General features: G+C 41.6%; 1 protein-coding gene across 1 annotated transcript in view; it reads right to left on the reverse strand.

Annotated features, from left to right (window-relative positions):
• The window catches only part of rsrc1 (arginine/serine-rich coiled-coil 1), a 138478-nt gene that overhangs the window by 12887 nt on the left and 101820 nt on the right, over positions 1 to 23771 (reverse strand). Inside the window, exon 7 of the mRNA XM_042487148.1 lies at positions 10472 to 10543. Within this exon, the coding sequence (XP_042343082.1) occupies positions 10472 to 10543 (72 nt within the window). The remainder of the gene's footprint in view (positions 1 to 10471; positions 10544 to 23771) is intronic.

The following is a 23771-nucleotide window of genomic DNA, read 5'->3' on the forward strand; positions in this document are numbered from 1 at the left end:
TGAGGGTTTGATGAGAAAAAATTTGAGAGGGAAAATGATACAAAATATGCTACGCTAAATTCCAATACACTGCTTTCATTACAGCTCAAAAAAGCTACCATAAAGTATTTGCTCACAATTGGCTCGGATGGAGGATTTACCATTCATCAGGGAAGACATGTTTATTGTTGCCTTGTTGACATTGTACCTATCACTATCATTGGGTATAAATAATGCATTCATTGCCAAAAACAAGGGTCTACCTTTTGATGAAACTAGTACAAACAAAGCTTAAAAGCATCTACTGTATATTTACTGCCTATAAATCGGTTATTTATCTGAATCCTGCCTAAGACCGGACCACTCCTGCTGACCTGACTGCACCGCGCTAACTGCAAACACAGAGGGCTAACCAAAACCAGGTGGGTGCGTTTCTCTTGCTGTGTGTATGTGTGTGTGTGTATGTGAGGGAGAGAAACAAAGGAGTGTGAGTGTTAGTCGATGTCCTGTGCCTGGGCAGCATCACAGAATCTCATTAAATAGTGAAGCTTTCACAGGCTGAGTGGTGAGATCTTCAAGATCACAGCCACTTTCTCTGTCGACGGGTCGGAGAGGGGACTGGTGGCATTCTTAACGTTTTCTATTCTATTTGCTCACCTATTGCTTACCTACTATTCTATCAAGTTAATTTTGTTATTTCAGGGCTCATGGGCAACCATATCTCAATGTCATTTTTTTTTAAAGAAATTAGGCAATTTTTGTCCTTGTGACAATTTTTAAAGTCAATACCATTGGTAAGGGTTGGTTTGTTAAACACTTTGAACACAGAATATTGGAGGACAGATTGTATTTACTGTAAAATAAGAGAAGCTTTAAAAGAAAAGGGAGAAGCGTTGTAAAAAATACAGAACATAGATGAAGGAGCACATACCTGAAACTCTCCTAAATACATTAACAGCCTGTCCGTCTGTGAGACTCGAGGAGCTCTTTATTGAGCACAACACTGTTTTAGTGTGATTAGAATAAAGAGTCCTTCCCTGCCCTTTACCAGAAATAACACACATTTGACTGCATTAACTTGATGTTAAACTAGGCAGTGCATGTGTGTGCGAGTGTGTGTGTGCCGTAAAAAAGTGCAGCACTCTCCATTTTTTCAATCCCGGGCTGGTCAGCAGCTCTTTTATGAACAACTCTATAATTAGAGAAACACCAAGCAGCTAATTACTTAATTGGAGCAAGGTCTTTAAAATGAAAATGATGTAATCTAAATCCAGGAAACGGGCTCGATTTTCACGTACGCTAACCCATGAACGTCAACACACAAACAGGCGCACACACCTCATGACCCTGCAGTCTTCTTGTCGTGTCGCCATCAAGCAAGCGACTCTTTCCCCTTAGTTGGGTTGTAATTGATTCTCCCTTCCACTCTGTTGGGTCCTGACAGGGTGTGTGTGTGTGTGTTGGTGAGAGAGGAAAAGGGACAGAGAGTCTCCTGTTTGTGTGGTCTGCTACAAACTATATTAGTAAAGGTCATGGCCGTGTGCTGGTGTGTGTGTGTGTGCGTGTCTCTGAGTAGTAATTAATTAGGCAAATGCCCCCCACCTCCTCCTCTTCTGACCTCAGTTGTAGACTAATAACCTTGGTGCTGTGTAATACATTATACCCCTTTCTTTCTGTCGCATTCTGCCTTATTGGAGGGAGTCACGCAAAAATAACAAAACAAGAGTGACATCATCATTTGCATGTAAATCAAAATCATTCTTCATGGCTTAAATTACAGGAGAAAAATGCATGAGTAGTCGTGTGACTATAATGTCCAGTCAGTCCCGATATGTTTGATTTCTGTCAGCTAGACTAGGGTGAGCGTCCTTCTTACTGATTACACATGTGCACAGGTATAAAATGGCGTACTGCTCCATGCAGTAACCCTCTCCCTCCACATCCTGACTGTCATCCTATCTCACCACACCTGACTATACCAACTTCCTCCAAAACACTCCTCCTTCTTCATTCTGGGGTCACTGGACGTGTCCTGATGCCTCACATACATCTTGTCCCTGAATGAGCTGCAGTAGAATATTTGCTTGCATGATTTTATTTTGCTCCTTAAATAAAAACAAATGATGGAAATCGGATTAAATCTACATCATGGATATCATGTGATTGTGATTACCAGTATAAGGCACATGCGTTGTCTGTATAAACACACACACACACAAAAAGGTTACTAAACAGAGTTCTGAGTCATGAAACCCAAGTGGCTTTAATCTCACTTACACTTGGAAAACTGAAAACTTTAAGTTTGAGTTTGTGATTGATATCCAGTTTGTCAGTACTGTATGTGGGAATACAGTTGTAAATCCAGAAACTTGTGAAAGGTAAGGACAGTATGGGAAGGGAACTGTCCAGGACTAACATTCTTGAATGAATGATTGCTACATGGTTTGAACCATAGACTGTATAAAAAAGTGGACAGAGCCAAAATGACATCACCCATCGGTTTGTGGACTGCTGTTTTGAAGCCTTGAGTTCTGCATTTTGGCCATTGCCTTTATTTATCTATTTTTTAAGCCTTAAGAGACCATGTTAGGGCAAGAGGGTGAAGCTGTGGCGGAGTGACTGGTGGATCTGACTGAGAATGTGAGGACACCACTGTGGTGGCAACTTGTGAATTACAAGGTAGCCACACCTTAAAGCATAACATGCTTTATCATCTATTTCACTCTAAATGGAGAAATCATTTACAAAAGAACATTAGAAACCATTTTTCAATGGAATCACTTCAGTTGTGACGGAGCTATCTGCAAATCCATAAACCTCCTTACTTCCTACAGCCCTACTTCCAGCCCCTTTGCACAAACCAAACCAATATTCAAGCTCGACCCTCATTTTCATCTAAACTACACACCTGTAAAGTTTTGTAACTGCATCTTGCATAGTTGTAATGTCACCTCATTGACCTTTACACAAACAGACTTCATTTCGCAACCAACAAAGTCGCCCCTTACTGGTCATTTGCTTAATTTCTCAAACCCTGAAGATAACCGCTTGTTTTGGGCACATATATAACACAGTGTGTCATACGTGGATTCAGTTGCTATGCTTATTTCAGTTGTGTGTTTTTACTTCTTTACTAGTGCTTAGAACATACACTCTTCAATGTCAGTGATAAATTGGTGGTTGTATGCTTCATAATAAATTACTTTTTTTTTTTCACGATTACACATACACTCTCTGTTACACAGAAATGCAAAATGTGCCTTCATGACACAGTGTACTGCCACCAAAGCCCCCCACAGCACACACAAACATTAGACGCTCTCACATTCCCTAAATTCAAGCATTCAAACGACATACTCATCACACACACCACATTTTAAAAAAAAGACACCCGAGCACATATTACTGCCCCCCCATCATGCATGCACACACGCACGCACGCACGCACACACACACTCACACTCACACTCTCACACACACACACACACACACACACACACACACACACACACACACACACACTCTTAAGTGACCTCTGATGTCTAATGACAAACCTTGCGGGGGCCACCACATGGCCAGAGCCACCCAGGATGCCAGCACTTTGACCTGCAACAGTCTGCGGGTGTGTCTAATCACAACAGTCTGACCACCCTGTTAGACTGCACCAAGTACACTACGGCTGTGTGTGATCATGTCCAGACTTATGCGGATGTGTGAGTGTGAGTGTGAGTGTGAGTGTGTGTGTGTGTGTAAGTCACTTTAACATACTGGGAATGTTTTTAGTTAAAGCGGCAAACTAATACTCTACCTTTAATCTCCTAATAGAAGAGCTAAATTGCTATGGCTGAAAGAGTCATACTGATAATTTATTTAGCTACATTCAGAGTTCAATTTTCTGGATTTTTAAAATTAAAAGTGAAATTTTGCAAAATTACATTTTAACAATTAATTGTGAAAAAAGTAATAAAAATGTGTCGCTATGTGTATGAATTGAATTAAGACAAATTTTTAAATTCAGTATTGAATTTTAAACCAGCTGACAGCATCCTAAACCTAAATAGGATGGACGGGAAATCTGGAAAATAAATCAGCCCGCTAACTCAAGCGAGGTTGCTGAATGTACATCGCTCTACCGGTAGCAGGTTAATTGATAAGCATGACCCCAGAAACGATTACCAATCAGAGAGGGTAAAAGGGTGCTGTCAATCATCTGTCCACTTGACCTGAATGAACACAGGTTGGGAAACTTGCATGGTCAATCTCTGTGTAATCTAGCCTATGGCAGAGATAGCTTGGCTGTTATCGGGTCAAACATGTAATTCCATAGATATCCTTATAGAAATGATTAAGCTACAGGCTCCGTAGCTGCAGAAGTGACAGCCACAGCGGGCAGCATCAGCATCCCATTACCCCTGGACAACAAAGGGTCACGTGGGGTTAGCAGAATTCAGCATGCGCCTCCACTCGTTCATGGGACCAGTAGCGCTTAGGACAGGAGGTCATCTAATCACCCTACCGAGCCATCTCCGGGGGAGGAAAGGGGAAACGAGAGGTGGTGGTGGGGGCGGGGGGAGAAATCAACTTTAAATTTGCAGTGATGAAAAATCAATAAAGCAGTAATTGCTTGGCTTATCACTGTGCAATGAAACAAATTGGGAGGAGAAGGAAGGCAAGGAGAGGGCTGGCGTCCATGCTGCACGCCAGGGTTTTTTGGCTTCAGCGTGTGGAGCTGAGCGTAGCGCTAGAGAGGGAGAGAGAGGAGAGGAGTTTGGGCTTCAGTGGGCCAAGGCAAGGAAAAAAGGTCTCCTCGTGATAATTAAATCTTCTCACACTGATTTTCTGCCAAATTTATTTCCCCAGGGACCATAACTCTGATTCAGTGCTTACAAGCCTTGCATAACTAATCATTTCAACGTGGGGGGAACCACAAACCTGAATGAATTGGGAGGAGAGAGGAGAAAATAAAAAAGGGGAGATGGCTAGACTGAATGTGTGGCACTATTCATCTCTAAATCAATCATTATTTAGGCAGGACAAAAATCAGAAATAAGTGCGGAGCGTCCGTCTGTAAGATTCTGTTTGAAGCAGACCTTTAAAGTGGAGGTGTAATTGTCAATGTTCTCTCTTTTACACTTCCTCTGCAGAGCTATACGGGCAGAAAACATCCTTTAATTCCTGGAACAAATAGAACCCATAAAGCCAATGAAGTGTCGGTTCAATATTCCTCTGACTGTTCCTGGCATGATTGTGTTGAACATAATAACACAACAAATAAGGCCATTTATCTGAAGTAACGACAGGAGATGAGGCTAACTCCACTAATCAATACCAAATCAATACAAACCAGATTTTCTTACATCAAAATCACTGAGACAGATCTTTCTTCAGCGCAGAGTGCACAAGAGCAATACAGTGCCTCCCTCGGGCCCTGAGGTGGATCATATAGCTGCTGGAAGGAATAGAGTTTAAAAAAAGTATAATGCTCTACCCTCTGAGAGGATGCTGGGAACTATAATTATAGCCTGGTATAATTCAGACACTCTCCTTATTGAATCCTCATGTTTTAGTTAATGTGATGAGATCACGGACACCAGATCACTCGTGTTTACCAGCGGATGAATTTCACCGCTTGTCCTTCAAGTGGCAGCCCAGGCAGCGTCGATGCTGCTCGCACGAGGTAGCGTGGCACGCCACACCATGGCCCCGGTAATTAAAACATTTAAAGCAGAGCCAGCCCCCCTGTGCTCCCGGGATGTGATATGGGGGTCACGCGCCTGTAGATTCTAATTTGCGCACCATTTGTATTCATGACAGGCACGTGCTAAATATTTAACAGCAGCCCGGCAGGAGTTTTGTATTGTTAGGCTTTCCAGGTCAAATAATTTGATTTCAAGGCAGATTACATTAAGCATCAATGTCCAAGCCACCACTCTCACTTGCCTCTCATTTCCTGTCTTTTATTACAGCCGCGATAGGCCAGAACTGAAGGGATATGGCTTTGGATTATACAAGAGCTTGTTATCCCTGGATTAGTTATTATTTTCAATTAGAAAAGGGATCACATCATTTATTACGGACGCCACACACCCACATTGGTGTCGTGTGCAGATGCTTGCATGCAAAGTGAAAATTTTAGCTGACTGACAAATTGTCTAGTAGGGCATGTAATCACACTTAACAAGAGAAAATTCCAAACGGATGACGGTGCGAGCTCCCTTAATGATATTTCACTCATATTAATTTGACCCACAGTCACTAAGAATGTGTATTCTCTCTTTATTCTATATGTTGAACATGTAAGGCAAGAAACTAAATTCAGACATTTTCCTGTTTTAGCCGAGGCCCTGTGGTGATTGACAACAGAGCTAGTTAAACGGTGATGAGGCGTTAATGGATGCTAGGTCGAGGAAGTGGGGGGGTAGGGGGGGGGTCTGCGGCTGAATATTTAATGGTCATATAATTCCTGAACACAGACACACACAGACAGGTACACACCCAACCCGTGACCTGTCCTACACACCGCGTAATTAGGGAAACAGTCCTTTCGTTTAACTGCCAAAAGAGCAAATGGTAGGTATATATTCCCCTAATGATATGGGTTAAAGAGCTATTATACGTCTCATTAAAATATATGATCTCCCAATCTGGTGGTGGTTTGAGGTAATGGGGACAGAGTGGCATAAGGGCTTAAATACCATCCGCAGGCTATAGGCTAGTGTCCAGTCCATATCTACATAATTCTGTGAGTTGGAGAGCGGCTGCGCAAATGAAGAGATGTGTCTGTCAGTGGCTCGTCAATGACGCATAAACGACTGTATGGGAATGATTTGGGGTTATGAAGCATTTGACACTAATTTTCATGTCAACTGGTTGATGTGTTACTGTTCTCTTTGACACAGCTGGACAAAAAACATAAAAGGAAAAGCAGGAATTATCACTATGTCTTAATGAAGCTTTAAACACTGTCATTCCCAGTCAGACAGGAAAAGCATCTCATAATGTTTGAAATGACACGATTTTGTGAAATGAGCCACAAATTAAAACAGAAAAAACAATAAGGAATAATGTTGTCAAGAACATCATTTTATCTGTACACACTGAATATTTGAAATGGTTTCAATTGTCATTTTCTGCAGAAATCGGTACTAGCTGCATTTTCTCGCTTTCTGTTATTTTTAATGTTTACTACAGTTGTTGTGCTGTTCTCTGCCACATTTCTTATAAACAAAGCAATGGATAAAATAACCTGCACATTGATCAAAACTGGTAATGGTAAGTTACGAATGGAAACATTTTTTACTGGCTCACTTCTCATATGTTTGTCAGGTTTAATTACGGCACTTTATTTCTGTGCTGACTGGTTGGTTAATCCTTTGTTCAGGTATTAATGGTTAAATGCTTTAAGTTACCTACTACATGTGTTTTGTTGCATTTTCTTTGCTATCTGCTCTTCATTGACTAAATGTCATATGTTGTGTTGCGTTATGTTGTTAATACATTGTGAAAAACTGGAATTATTTTTGTTATTTAAAAGCACGAGTACTTTTACAAAAAAAGGGCCAGAAAGCACTTGTATCTGACTGTAATGATGCACGAAGCAATATGGAATGGATGTGTCCATTTAGGTTAGTAATTTGATGTATTTACTTTATCATCCAGTCCTACATACAGTATATGACCACACACACACACACACACACACACACTGTAACTCTGGTTATGCATTGCCTTCAGTAAAGTACCAGCTGACAGTACAGTCCACACAAACAGACTGTGTTACTCTGGCAGTCAGTCCATCTTATTATAGCTGGACACACTATGTTAGCTAAAAGCCTCCTGGGCACACAAACAACATCTCTCAGCTTTAATAGCCTAAACAAGGCATGCAACTAACAAAGGAACCATCCTCCCCTCTTATTCTCACACCCTTTCATATCACTTGTTTCCTTTTTCAACCACTAGCATCATCTGGCTGCCCTTAACCAGAGAGCCAAACACTCTTTTTAAGTGGAGACTACTTTGTTAACTGATGACCACAGGGTCAGTTATTGATCCTCTCCTTTCTCTCTCTCAGTAAACCCTGCTGATAAAAACCCCTCTATTCTCGCAGGGCTCTGCAGTATGCAGCCACAGTTCGCTACAATAATAGCTTGCATATCATAGCATTCACATGAATCAGATCTCGGTGGTTCGATTAGGGCTAAACTAACTCAAAAGCATTGCCAGTCTAGGACGTGAATCTATTTATGAACGAGGAGTGTAGGTGGTAGTGTTCTTCACTTCTCCCCTCCATTTCTCTTTAAAGGTTTTCTCATTTCAGTCGACTTAACGGTTCAAGTGTAAACTTTCTAGTTGTGTTGACCTCTAAGAGGCCCTGCGGGGAATAAGGAGACCCCTGGTGATCTGCTGTTTAGCAGCAGCAGTGGCCCACCTCCTCCATTTTAGTTGTGCTGGGAGGAAGGGCAGAAGAGGATGGAGCTGGCTGACTCTGTCTGTGTCTGTGTGTGTGAATGTGTGTATTGATGTGTATTTGCGACCGTGCCACTGGCTTCTCTCCCTACCAAGGCAAGGGCAAGTCGTCAGGGCCACTTTGTCGAGCCTCTCTGATCTCACTTCATGTGTCCCCGTGCAGGGAAAAGGAATAAAACGATCGTCCTTGAAGGCAGCGCCTGCACAGCGTGCCGTACTGCACTGCTCCACAACACAATCAAGCACAACACCTTATTTCACGCAGAAATAACAGTTGGAGTGAGGGATGAGGGAGCTTTGAGCAAAACACTCGACTCAATCCCAAAAAGACGCAACGGTGCGGTGTAAACTTAGCTTAAGAAAGCTATTTGATTGGGAGACTTGCTCCGCTGCCCCAAGCGAAGCACTTAGTCACCACTTTGGCAATGCTTCCCTCCACACAGAGAAAAGGGAAGCAGTAGAAGGGAAAGAGTAAAGAAGACACAGAGAAGAGGGCAGAGGAGAGGTGGAAACGGTTGATGAGGACAAATGGAGGTGGGAAGGAAGAGAGACAGAAAGTAGGAGGGAAAGACAGACAGACATGGCACTAAGACCAAGAAAAATGAATAATATTAATGTGAGAATGGCGGCAAGGCTGAAAGAAAACAAAACAGGGTGAGTTAGAGAGAAGGAGGGAAAAAAATCTTCCCAGGACCAAAGCAAGAGTGCAGGGCTAATTAGTTTCTGATGGCTGGACTTTCATTTGGCTAAAAGGTCAGCTAACTTTAAAGGTCACACTGCCATGCCTGCTTGATGCACACAAAAAAAAAAATAGACAGAGATTGGAGAGAGAACCCAGCGATATAAAAACACCCACACTAGAACAAATTATGCTACTACACAAGCCTGTGTGTGCATGCACATACACACACAGTGAGGATGATAACAGCACATTTGATATTCTCATTTATGTCGTGCCCTGGTCCGAGCAAGGACCAGGGTCATTATTCTATGTAAGGACTTTTATTACTGCTAGCATATCCACCGCAAATTACTCTTGACTTTATTGAATGTGTATCAAGATAATCTTTTTGTGTGTGTGTGTGTGTGTGTCTGCATGTCCTGTGCTGGTGGGTAGCGGGGAGGGAGCTCATGTTTGTGGGATAAATTTACTGCCTGCAACGCTAAGCACATTTCTGCCTATGCATCTTTATGTAGATTCCGGCTGTCTTAATAAAAACTAAGGAGTGTAATCAGCAACTCTTAAGTTTATGTTTTACAAAGAGTAGATGAACTAAGAGGGAAGAATTTACAAAACTATAGTAACAATTTATCGATAAATTGAGTCATTGTCAACTATTAAATTAATTGCCAACTAATCCGACAAACAAGGTATCTGATAAAGTAATTTTTAAAGAAAAAAAAGTCAAAATTCTCTGAATCAAGCTTCTTAAATGTGAACATTATCTGGTTTTTCCACTACTTTGTGACTGTGAAGTGAATATCTTTGGGTTGTGGACAAAACAAGACATTTGAGGATGTCAACTTGGGCTTTAGGAAACATTTTTAGCCATTTTCTGACATTGCAAAGACCAGATAAGTTGAGAGCTGAGTTCTCCAAAAAAACTAACTAAGACATTTTTGTTGTTGCACTCACATAATTCACATTCATGACATGGGAACTGAATTGCACATGTAACAAGTCTGCTTTTTGTTTTTATCAGACAAACATGCTCAAGCTTGTTTTGGGGGTTGTGCAATGAATGTCGTACAGCCTAAAGAAATTTTTTGGTATTCTGTGTTCCTGCTCCTCAAAGGTAATATCAGTGGCTATTGATGAAAACCCAAAATAGAAGCTCACTTCAATTATTATCAATTGTTATCTTTCCAACAACTTTAATATTGCATTTTTTTTGTTACATTTAATGATTTAAGCTTTTTGTTTTCCTTTGTGTGCTGTCAGTTCAAAACAGCTACAGCTGTTGGGGTGTTGGTGTCAAAGTCCAGATGTTGGATCGATGACAAGCACACACATATAACTCACCTTCCTCTAGTTTCTTCCGGGCCTCCTCTTCTCTCTTGGCTACTTTGGCCTTCAGCACCTCGTCCGTCTTGGCTGAAAAGAGAGACAGCAGAGTTAGGAGCAAAGCAGAAATTTGGGAACATCATTGTGATTTTATTATGGAAAACATTGATACCATTTGTTTTTTAAATACTCAAGAAGTCATTCGTAATAATGATAAATAATAAAATATTTGTAGTGACAATAAAATAAACACAAAGGAAAAGGAGCACACTCCCAACCACAACTGAAAAACACTTCCAGGTGCATGACACAAAAAATCAATGTTCGACAAAACTGACCATCAGCACACAATAATGTCCTTTTTAGATGCTTTTAATTCTGGCCTGTGACAGCCACACGACGAATGCCTTTCAACCAACAGTCTTCATCAGCGTTGACGACAGAGATTATTGTGTGCTGACGGTCGGTTTTGGCAATAAAATAAAAACAAATAAATTCTTACATATTTTTATTTTAATGTTACACACATTTTCATACACAAGGAACAAAAGTTATTTCTGTAGGAACGACTCGATAATCATCACAATGCAGAAAATTACGAGAGAACACATTATTGGATCAACAGTAAGCATACATATCAACAAAAATATAAATCACGCCTTCTTCTCTTTTCTCTACCACGCAGACAAGCTTCTCTGCTTTCCCTTCATACCCCTGTAAAAGTCAGCAAGTCTTCCTGAGAGGTGTTTATCGTCTCGGCATAATGAAAAGCTTAAGAGAAAGTGAGGCTGCGGGAGTAAACACTCGTCAGGGCATTTTAAGCATCTCTCATCATGAGCCGTGTTGTCTCGACTCCCTTTTCCTCCGCCTTTCCCCCTGAATAATCAAGATGTTAAGCCACATTAAAAAATATAATGCCGTGTATGGCAGGACTATCAATACTGCCTCTAAATTAATTACATTTCCGTTGCGGCGCATCATTTATTTTGCAGCGTTAAGGCCTCAGCGGAGCCATTCGCCTTTATTGCTATCTCACTTGGTTGATGAGTGAGCTATGTAAAATTGAGTCTCCAATATCATTATACTTAATGAGTTTAAACTTTGAGAAAAAAAAGGAGAGAGAAACAGAAGAGAGCAAGCAGAAGAGAGAGAAGGGGGAGGAAGAGAGCTCTGTACTGTTTTGGGGAAGTTAATACAATATAAGAGTGGGTGTAAGTGTTTGTGAGCGCTTACAGAATGTTTGTGTTAGTGCACAACTGTGGGTGTCCGAATGTGGTTTATTGCACCACTTGAGATACATGCATGTGTGTTGTTCTCCTCCTTTTGTGTCTGAATGTGTGTTCCACTGGAAGCAAATTTGTTAAATAGAAATACAACACATACATCATCTGTGTGTGTTTGGATGCAGGAGGCCAGGGGTTGTGCTAGTCTCCCTGTGACTGCGCTGCTGTTTTTGTTCAGTAATTGGCGTAGACAAAGAACCGTCACACTGCTGTTACGGCTGGTTAAGTCTGGAGGTTACGCATCTTTACTAACAATGACTCTACATGGATGACTGAACCTTCCTCTACCTCCCTCAGCTAGTGTGTGTGTGTGTGTGTGTGTGTGTGTGTGTGTGTATGTGTGAGCATGCCTAACCAAATCAACAGCAGCCAATCTATTCCTCTTAGTTAACACCATTGTATTTTGTGTCTATGTATCCAGAATTTGGGCTGCACCACCCCGCATCTCTTTACAACTACATTCATGACTTTTCTTGTTTGCATGCACAGATGTGTTATTTGTGTGTATACACCTGTGTGTGTGTTTTTGTGTGTGTGTGAGTAAACTCCTCTGTGTTCTTCAGTTCCCTCTATGCTCGGGGCTACCAAGAGGCAGGTAGGAGCTGGAGCGGTATTGGTGGTGCACTGGAGCGGGGAGGGAGACAGAGAGAGGAGGGGAAAAAGGGAAAGGGAGATAGGCAGATAGATGGGGGCCATGTAGGAAAAAGCAAGAATTGACAGCAAGGGGAACAGACAAACAAGCAGAAATAAGAGAAAAAGCCTTGCCTGCCGTGCACACAAACATGTGCACACAAACAACAGGAGTGATTTGTCGCCTCTTTTTGTTTGCATGTTTATCCTCCACCTCTATCCCTTCATCCCTCCCCCAACAGGTTCTCTTATCCTCTCGCTCTCTCTTCTCTCCTTCTGTTTTGCCCTCTCCCACCCCTCCCTGGTTTTTTGTTTTTTTTCATGCTTTCTCTTCCTTCTCTTGCTCATCTCTCCAGTACACTGTGCCTGGGGGCGATAGCAGCAAATCAAACTGTTTATCCATCTCTCATCAGTGCACTGCCTCACGGGGCTCCTGCCCCCTCAAAACAATGAAAGTAGGCCTGAGCGCTGAGCCAGGGATACGATTTAATTACATCAATAAAGAGTTCTGCTTTTAAAAAAAGATAAACTACAAAACAATGTATTACTGCAACACACTCTGCTGCACTATCATGAAAAGCCTGTTAACATGTAAAAAAGAATTAAAGCTCACAGTTGTGCAGAAATATAGGCATGTGTGTGTGCGCAGAGGCCGCTTATTGGAAGTATATTTCTTGGCAACTTAGTGGCTCCAGTTCATTGTAGGATAATTCTGTGATGGACTTTTATTAAAGCGGGTAATAAACGGCTGGGTGTTGGGGAGAGGAGAGGCCTTTCACTTCATTTAGACTTCGTTCAGTCTTGGCTGCAGGGGCGGAGGGAAAGAGGAGGGATGGCAGCAGGAAGGGGCGGCGAGTGTCAGTGAAATCGCATTGTGATTATGAGTGTAATTGCAGCTCAGGGGCCCAGGGGCCATGTAGCTCTGATGGCGCTAGAAGATGTTTTATGCACAGCAACAGAGAGGAAGAAAGTGAGAACGAGAGAAAGAGGGAGAGTGGGAGGGAGAGGCAGGCTGCCAGGATGTTTGCAATTTTTTTTTTTTTTTTTTTACAGAATCTCCTCTTCTATCTCTTTTCTCCTCTTTTCTTTCTCTCCTTTCTCCTCCTCCTCCCCCAGCATCCTCTTTAACTCCTCTCTTCTCCTATTCTCTTCTCTCCTCCTCACTCTTCTCTCCTGTCCTCCTCCCTTGGCAGGATTAGCTGGGTCTCGTTAGAGGGGAAATGTAATAATGCTCCCACCAGGTGGAATCGGGCCCGCTCCATTATCAGCCGGGAGATGGATGGGCCGTGTAGGGCCGGCGGGGGCCACGCGCGCACGCAATTTAGATTCAATAAACTGGCAAAGCAAGACCCCCAATCTGATTTATCTCTTACACGCCGCCAATGCTTGCTGCTACGATGCTGATTCCCTATTACCACTCAGAGAAGGACTATTCATTGGATGTAAGGCACGGCAGTCAGAGAGGCTTGTCGGGCCCCCGGGACGGCAGCAAAACAGATACAGCAGAGGGTTAATGCGTTTACACACAGATAAGCAATTAAATCTAAGGCTGAGGTGAGTTATAGAGTTATTAAGGAGGGATTGGAGGAGGGTGAGAAGGGAGGGACACAGGGTGAGAAAAAGAAGATGTTATTCAGCACAGGAGTGTGCTAGCTTGGGCTTTAGGCCGGGTACAGTAAGAATAAGAAGTGAGAGAGGCTACCATATTATAGAGTTCATGAGGTGAGAGAACAACAGAGGAGCAGCAGCCTACCCACGTTGTTCAATAAACTCGATACAGCACTTACAAACTAGCGATGCTGGAGACAGAGGTCAGAACAACAGTTATCCACTTTGTCTGTGTGCGTTTGTGTGAGTTTACGAGTGAGTTTATAGTACATGCAAGTGGGTATGTGTTGGCGTAATAGGCATATTCATATCCACTGCGTACCTGACTGTGAGTGTGCAGAGCATCACATTTGACTGTGTGCATTTGTGCATGTGTGTGAGTGCCGTGGTGATGTTAGTGGCGTTGGTAGTGGTGGGTGTCATTCCGGTGCAGCCGCCAATCAAAGTGAATCTGAATGTCAGCAGGAGAGGAGGCGTGATAAATCAGCCTCACACCCAACGACAAACAGAATATTAGAGGCAGCGCAGCGCCATTGGAAAAATGTCCCTTCCAATCAGCCAAGCACTTTACAGTGAAGCTCAACAGCCGGGCCTCCGACCAACACTGAATACCAGAGAGACAGATAAGACAAAAAATAAATAAATAAGAGACAGACAGGTTGGCGGACAGGCAGACAGACAAACAGACCTGTAGGCACGCTGATGAATAACGGCCCTGACAGGCAGAGAGACGAGACAAAGAAACATAAGAACGCAACTGGGCAGAGAGGACAGACAGGTAGGCACACTGACTGACACATAACAGGCCTGACAGGTAAGAGGACAAGACAGACAGACAGACAAATGGGAAGACAGACAGAAATCAGCTAGGCAAACAGTCGCGCAGAACAATACATTGCTTGGTGAGTATGTAAGTTTATGCACCAATCCCATACCAAACTGTAAAGTAGTTTCATAAAACAGCAGTTTTCCCAGAAATTAATTTTTCTTTGCCGCTCTAAAAGAAGAACTGATTTTTAGCAGATAGTATCAAATTAGCTGTTAATAAAATGTCAGCAAATTAGCAAAATTTTACACTGGAAAGTCTCAAGGTTGGGTATCAGAATCAGTATCAGGAACGAAAAACTGGTATTGGAACATCTTTATCGACAGGACAGATGAGAGATAGCAAATGGTCAAATCAGTGCTCAACTTTGCAGCTCTACAGCACTGCTGCTCCACCAATAAGAGGAACTTCAAATTTTGTTACATTTTTTGTTCACCTGTTAGGGAGTTTAAAAATGACCTGGTATGATAACCCTGTCATTTGAGACCAGTTTCAAAGCAGGATGAAGACAGAACCTATGATACTGACAGAGAGAGAGAGACGGAGAGAGAGGGAGAGAGACAGACTATAAAGACCAACTATAAATATGAAAAAGATCAAAATATTAATCTTTTCAAAACCAATCCAACTCTCTGAAAAACACATTCACAAAAGGAAATAATGAAATTGTACATACAAAACTATATAGGTATTTAGGTTTGATCAGTTCCACTGGAAACTTTAAAATTAAATAAAATAAAAGAGAAGGGAAGAAGCACTTTCTACGCCATCAAAAGACAAATTCCTTTCAACGTCCCCTTTAAGACCTGTCTGAAAATCCTAAATACAGTAATAGACCCAATAATATTATATAGCAGTGAAGTGTGGGGTCCACCTACCAGCCATGAACTCCCAAAATGGGAAAAACACCCATTAGAAGCCCTGCATGCAGAATTATGTAAAAACATACTCGGAGTTCACAGACACACCACCAGTAATGCATGCAGAGCAGAACTTGGTCAATTCCCCCTGATATTTAAAATTCAAAGGCGAATAATCAAATTTTATGATCATCTGCTATCTAGTGACCCGCACTCTTACCATCACAAGGCCCTTCAGGGCCAGGAGCTGAACAAAGACAAGAGTCCCTTTGACCAGCTGATCCTGAAGCTCTGCCCAAACACACCAAATCTTCAAGACAGACACTTTACACTCCAGCAGAGCCAAATCATCTCAAAAGAAAAAGAAAATTATATCAGATATTGGAACGAAATCACTACATCACAAAGTAAATTCAAATTTTATTTGACCCTAAACAGAGAATAGGTGCTGGCAGAATACCTGGCCACCATGACAGATATAAAAGAAAGAAAAACGTTGACAATGTACAGACTGAGTGGACACAGCCTGGACATAGAAAAAAGCCGTCACAGGCAGAACAGACTCGGGAGGCCAGGCTGTGTTCACTCTGTCATCAAAGAGAAGCTGAGACTAAAGCTCACTTCCTACTACACTGTGACAAATACAACAATTTAGAACATTTCCTGCCTTTAGAACATTTCTTTGACATATATCCCGGGCTTATCCATTTTCCAAATCTCCAGAAAATGCCTTATATATGTGGGGAAAAAAGTCAGTGCGCAGTTTTAGCTGCAAAATATGTGGAATACTGTCATAAATGAAGAGAAACAAGCTCTTCACTAAATGTTTCTATGTAACTAAACATGATGTATATAATGTGTCTAAAATATATTTCTGTAATGTATTTAATAATTTAATAATCTGTAGTTTTGCTTTGGCAACAATGTGACAAACATTAATGCCAGGTAAGATGATTTTAATTTTAATTTGAGTTTGAGAGAGCGAGAGAGAGAGACAGAGAGGAAGAGATGCTTACAAGTTGTCCTTGGTCCCAAAAACATAGCTGGGATCGCAGGACATGTAGAATAAATGATAGATCAAGTCAGGGATTAGCAAACATAATACTGAGATTAGGGACTAAGTTTACAGGTCAACAGGTTCAATGTGAAAAAACAACCTTTTAAATTGCACTTCATCTAAACAGATAACTTCTTTATCTGACCCGTCCAGGGAATCTCAAGACTGATATAGAACAAAGTCTTTCACTCAACTTCTTTTTGAGTCTTCAGGTGTTGAAGCATGAGACAGAAACACGCAGTATCTGAGGGAGAAAATGCGACAACACTGTTGTATAAATCTAGCAGGTGTAGAGATTAAGTGGATGACGGGATGAAGCAACATCCGAAGCAACCACTAGGTGGCACAGCACACAGACAACGCAAGCGGGAGGCTACGGCCAGGCCTTGCTTTTATATGTGTGTGTCTCTGTGTTTAAATGCAGGTGCCTGTGTGTTTGCACAGGACCCTCCATCAAAACCAGCTCATCTGGACCTTGTAGCCGTGCAGTACAACTTGACACGGGACATATCACAAATGCACGTGCATCCTGATTGGATGGGCAGACGAGAGGAGATACAACATGAAGTAATTTAAATATTTCGCAGCAGTATGCATAAAAATCATTCAAGGGCAACCCTGCATTGCAGAAGCTCTTAATGTATGAACAACTTGTGTTGAGCCTGAAGAAAATCTCCTGACGACAACAACAACAACAAAAAATCACATGAAAGCACTCACAGAAGCACTGAATTAGTGTCTCAGCCTTAACAATGAATTCCTTCAGGCAGAAGACAGGAGACCTGAACCTGAATGATCTTTAGCACAGGCTGCCCTCTGCATCTGTCATCAGGCTGATTTAACGACAACCCATGAAATATTTACAAACTAAACAATTAGAGAGAGATATCTTACAAAATCAATCAATTATTCATTGCCAATCGTCTGAAAAAGCTTTTGTTTTGTTTCATGGCTATATTCTGAGGCTGGGGGTGGGGGATCAATTAGGGCCTGTACTCCTGTGGTGTTATGGATGCTTCAGAGAGGAATGATTGTCTAAATGAAGGAGATGCTGCCAGTACTACATGCTGCCAGTACTGTGCTGTGGTAGATGAGCTTGATAAAAAAGCAGTCTACACTCTGCTATACATAAAGTCAGAGGGACAATTTGGATCGTGTGAAGAAACAAGACTTTTACCATGTCAGAACCAACACCAAAAACTCTGGAGCCTTGCTTATGCAACATTTGTTCCATTCATTTTTAAAACGGCCTCCTAACTCTCGACACCTGGGCTCCATGTTTGTATTTTCCCACTCAGTGATCATGCTGAGATTGCATCTGTCAAACTCAAAGAGGTGAGAAATTAAGATGAGATTTATCTTATTTATAAGAAAAACAGGAGGTAACTCTGTCCAGAGTTCATTTTCTCTGCAAACTACAAACACAGACTCATACAATTCAAATGCATATCTTACATGCAGTAAAGCTCAGTAACTAAAGGCAAACAGATTGGATGTAAACACCTTCCTCCTAACTCGAGATATACAATAAAGTCTCTTGTTTCTGCACATGCAAACATTTTTGCTCGACTCATATTGAACCAGTCACCAAAATTGCCAGCAGTTGTACTTGTCAAACTGCAAAATCAGCTTTTCTCAATTGATTTACCTTAAACCTCAGTCAAACTGTTTCTTCAGTAGGCTATTACCGCACAGATTAATGTGGTCGTGTAACGGTATCTGTGTCACAGCTTAATCAAACATGAATGATCAAACAAAAATAAATCGGTGAAAAGTTTCAAAACTGATTAAGCTGGGTGGCCTGCTTTTCTTTATCATGACAGTAGATCTTTGGAGATAGAAGATCAATTTGAAGCCATCTCCTTTCACTGGAAGCTTTTTTGCAGAAAAGTATTCTGCAGGTTTAATGGTTATAATTACAATATTTGTTGTTTCCCCAATCTGTTTAGACCATATAGTGCTTCTTAAATGCAGAGCATTTCCTACATATTTTGGGATGGCACAGACTAATAACCAAAAGTTAATCGCAATAAAGACAACACAAAATAAGTAAATGTCTTGGTAAACTAGGACCTTAATGAGTGATTGGTCATTTAACCAGGAAGTACAGCCACATAAGTCTGGCCTTGTTCACACTGTGAGCTCAAATCTGTTTTTTGGCACATACAGATTATATCCAGATTGGTTTAGAAAGTCTAGAGAGCACAAAAAAGTTTCAGTCCACATGCTATGGCAGCTCAAATTGGATTATTAGCAATCTTTTTTAAGTTTTATTTCTTTTTTGGGCTGTTAGCCCTTAATGGACAGGGCAGCTAAAGCGTTTAAGTGGGAGAAAGAGGGGCTGACATGTAGCAAATGGTCGAGGCCAGAATAAAACCCACAGCCACTGGAGCAAGGACATAGCCTCCGTACATGGGGTGACCGCTTTACCAACTGAGCTACTGGGCACCCTGCCCAAACTGGATTTTAACATGCTACACATGACGACGGCATCAAATCCAGAATGGCAATAGTGCTGAGCAGATTCAATGCTGCTACAAGCAGACCGCCATAGAGGACAACATGAAGAACAGTCTGTGGACACACATCATCATTTGGAGGCCAAAAAAAGGGAATAATCTTTTATAATTTTGTTCTGGAAAGTCATGTCACCAGCGTAGCTACGTAGTTAGTGATGCCAACATTTTTACCACAGCAACCCATGCAGAGACGTTGATATCTGGACACGCAAATCTGATACAAACAACAGTGCAGACAGTTTGTCCTGAAAATCTGATTTGCCTGTAGCCATGGAGTGTCATTTCACCCTGTGTGTAACAGTCCAATCATGCAGCTTCTTTCAGTTTTTTTTCATCCAGATTTTAGAGTCTGACTCTATATTACTTGTTTTTAATCAGTTTAAAGTAAGAGTGAACAATGAAAAAAAGGTCAGTACAATAATCCTCATCTCCACGTTCCAAACCCCTCTGCACCGCACAACGCTCAGCTGCAGACACACCGCAGAGGTCTGAGTCTTATTTCCTTTCGGCAAAACTTGCATAGGAGGTCTGGTGTTGAGAACAGGTTTCATGTGGGGCAGTAAGCAGCTGAGCAATGGGGTCTACACCAAGCATGTGGGTGGCTCGGGCCCAGCACCCCAAACTACCCTTTAGACCCAAGGGCGAAAGTGTCTCCCCTGACTCTGTATGCACAGAGAGATGGAGGCCCCGGACCCTGGGCCGGAGAGGAGAATTGCAGGAAAGCGTGGGGAGAAGCAGAGGCCTGCAGCGGTCAGGGAGATCAGAGAGGAAGGTTACTCTGAGGACCACGCACTGCCATGGGCTGAGCGCACACATAAACACACCTGAGGAACACACGCTGATGTCCAAATATTCACATTAGCACCTCTCACACACACACACACAGGAGCCTGGGGGCTAAGGCCAACAACAAAGCCTCTATAACACAGCCACCAGGTCACACTAAGTTCAACCTTGAAACCTCACTGTGAAAATGTCATATGTAAATCTCAAACTGCCTTGCAGGGCTTACAGTGTACATTAAAATGTTACATTAATGTGTGCGTTAGCACGAAAATGACTGTCATTTTATTGGTTTGTCGGGGAAGTGGGCATACCTTTTAGATAAATGCAAAAGTTCTGTCATGAGAACTTGACTGAGATGAGCGGGTGGGTGTATAACTGAGGTCTTGAGAGGGCAATCAGACTAAATCCATAATGCAGGGATCACAGAGTAAAATATTAAGCATCCTGGGGCCTCTGAATGACATCTCACCCTCAACTTCAACCCTGTCATGTCTCCACATGCCACTGTCTCTTTCTTATGCATCTCAGTTTTCTTTTATCTCCTTTATGTCCTTTCCTTCTCCTCTCTTATCTTTTCCTCACATTTCTCTCTTTCATTCTTTTGCTTCTTTTCCTTCCTTTTCTGTGTTGTAACTTTTGAACACATTTGTGTGTTATAGTTGCTATAGAGATACACTTCTTACAGACAAATGCTTTAGGAAGCAAAAAAGAAAAATACAGCCCACATTTGGCCATTCATGCCAGGTAAAAAGAGACACCTGGGGCCGCTTAGTGGGTAGAGTGGGTACACCTTCGTAATTTACTCTTATTGCCATTGAATGACATCAACAGAAAGGGGCATAAAATAAGTTTGCATATGTTTACATGTGTTGCAGAACAGAGGTGTAAGAAAATATTGATCCATTGATTATTGCAATGTTATGTTTTCTGGTACTATGATCCCAAAAATACTGTACTGACTTAATAACTATAATAGTTTACATGTGGAGATTGGTGACAATGATTCATTTTTTGTGTTGTTTGTGTTGCAGATCTGGTCTGACTGCATGAAAGCAAAGTGAGTTTTATTACTCAGATATATGCATTTTATACTTTGACAGTTTTCATTAAATTAAGTAAAAAAAAACTGCAATATATTGCCTTGAAAAGAGAAACTAGGGTGTGCATAACCAGTCAAAATAGACCACAGGTGCAGGACAAAAAATGTGCTAATTGCATGAAACAGCTTAACAATGTGCGGGCCTTTTTCTATTTTTATGCAGCTGGTACATTTTATTGCCTTGCTAACAGTATTGCAATAAATCACATCATATTGAATCATAACCTGCTGTGTCTTGATACGTGGTGTATCGCCAGATCTGTGCCAATTACAGAGTAATCTTTTACCCTGCGCTCAGTGGAATACAACTTTTTGTTACTCAAAAAGCAAAAAGGTCTCTCTTGTGACCAAAGAGTCTACTCTCACTTGTTGGCATTGTGAGGATGTACACAAATCCAAATTAATTGATGTAGCTATAAGTTGCTGGTAATGTCTGGAGACATTGTTTGACAGTAAATGCATGTTATTCAGAATGCTATTCATCTTGCTGTTGGTAAACATATTCATGTTAGGTTGTTTTGTAAAAAAAAAAAAATCTCAATAGTAACCTTCAGTAACCTTGTTAAGAGATAAAGACACTCAGACAAAAGGGGAAGAACAGCTTTTCTCATATTTTATGACAGAATGGAGCAGACTAATAGGAACTAAAGCTAGAGCAAGTGTTACAACAGAAGAACTTAAAGTCACACACCCTTCAATGGCCTCTGCGAACATCCACTCCCACCAAATCTGAGCTCTCTCCGCCAGCTGCCGCTCTGTCTCTCTGATGCTTGACTATCTGTTGCTTCATGTCTCACAGCAGTCATTTGAAAAAAAAGTGAAGCACTGGTTGCTTTGCCTCTGCAGGTGACTGTGTAGTGCACTAGTGGTTTTACAGTATATAAGTCTCCCTTACACAAAATTATACTACAGTGTAGCATTTCACCAAACACTACATGGATAAGTTGTAAATTATCAGGCCACACCTGACGTCTTCAACCTAATTTTGCTTACTTTTATTAATATATTAAAGTGCAGCCATTGCAGTGAACATGCAATCTCCGCAGCCATGATATATTGTTTTTTTTTGGTGGGTACAAGCTAGGCCCAGCAGTGCCTCTAGAAATATGAAGCCTCTGTATGTAGCTCCACATGCAGACGGATAAAATCCAGCTTTACTGTCACAACACATACAGTACATACCATCACTCCATTGTGAATTTGTGATATTGTGACTGCTGGATAAAGGCAGATTTAGCAAACTCTTGCGGTATTTGTGTTAATTTCTTTTGCAGTTTTGGTAAAATTGGAAAAATACTTGCAAATGTAACCAAGTAATTCCCTTTCCACAACAAAATACTCACATTCGAAAGCAGAATTATGAACTTAGTTTGAATAAAATATATATTACTTTCACAACTTTCTTTTTTTTTTGACAAACTATTTGAAGCTACTGGCAACCACAGAAAAGCTCATAAACTGGTCATAACTACCCATCATACTTCCCATGCTATTAAGACATTTGTTTAATTTGCTATAACTAATTACGATACTTATTAGTGGGTAATTTTCCAAAATTAAACAAGCATGTTATGCATGCATTGGCCATTCCTTTCCAAGTAAGTTGCTCCAATTGTTAGCCACAATAACTGCAATCAAACTGTGCGATCCTGGTTTAAATGAAATGTACATGTGCTGCAATTTCAGTGCAATAATATGCTTGTGTAGTGCTTGTGTGTGTGTGTGTGTGTATCTGCTCATCTACTGCAGAGTGAATGCACTTGAGTGTGTTGTTGAATGGTGGAGAATAGGCTCTGGTTTCCCCGCTGAAAGCCTGTTGGATGCCATTGTGTTGGCACACCACTGAGTGTGTATTTCATGTGTGTGTAGTGTTGGTGGGGGACATGGGGCTAAGTCTGTCAGGACCCCCGCACATGAAAGGTAAACTGGAGCCGCTAATCGCAGTGCTGACACAAGGAGGTTCAGGAGGGCGGCCACTTAGAAAAGAAAGGCAGGAGAGCCGGGACCCTGGCAGCGTCAATAGGGCTCAACACAACTGACCACATTACAGGAACAAACACACACTGCAGAATAGACACACAAACTTGGTGGTCCCTGCCTGTTCTTTGGTGTGGACTTCACCAATGTTGGTTCGAGTGTATGTGTGTGTGTGTGTGTGTGTGTGTGTGTGTGTGTGTGTGTGTGTGTGTGTGTGTGTGTGCGCGTGCATGTGTTCATGTGCATGTAATACTCATCTAAAAGACTGTATTCATTTTCTTTTTACAACAGCCCGACAATGTATTTGAATAAAGTGCTTGATTTCTTTCTTAAAGAAAAAGAATTAATAAATACGTGATTGAACTCCAAAATTACACATATTTAGGGACAAGGTGACAAACGCTGGATCTGATAACAAGGTTCACAGAGAACATCAAATGCAGGTGAGAGAGAAGAAATAAATAAAGCAAAGCAATACAAAATTAATACAAGTTCAGGGACATATTTGGCAATTAACGCTTAAGTGTCAGTTCATGAGAAATGATGAAGGAAAACAGAAAGACAGTATGCATGAGAGAGGAAGAGGGCAGGCCGAGAGTGGTACCGGTGAGAGAGGGGGGAGACAGCCTGGCTGCAGGAGGAGTAGAAGCACAGGGGGGGAGACAGAGCGAGG

This window comes from Plectropomus leopardus, chromosome 5 (assembly GCF_008729295.1).
Source record: "Plectropomus leopardus isolate mb chromosome 5, YSFRI_Pleo_2.0, whole genome shotgun sequence".
NCBI classification, from domain to species: Eukaryota; Metazoa; Chordata; class Actinopteri; order Perciformes; family Serranidae; genus Plectropomus; species Plectropomus leopardus.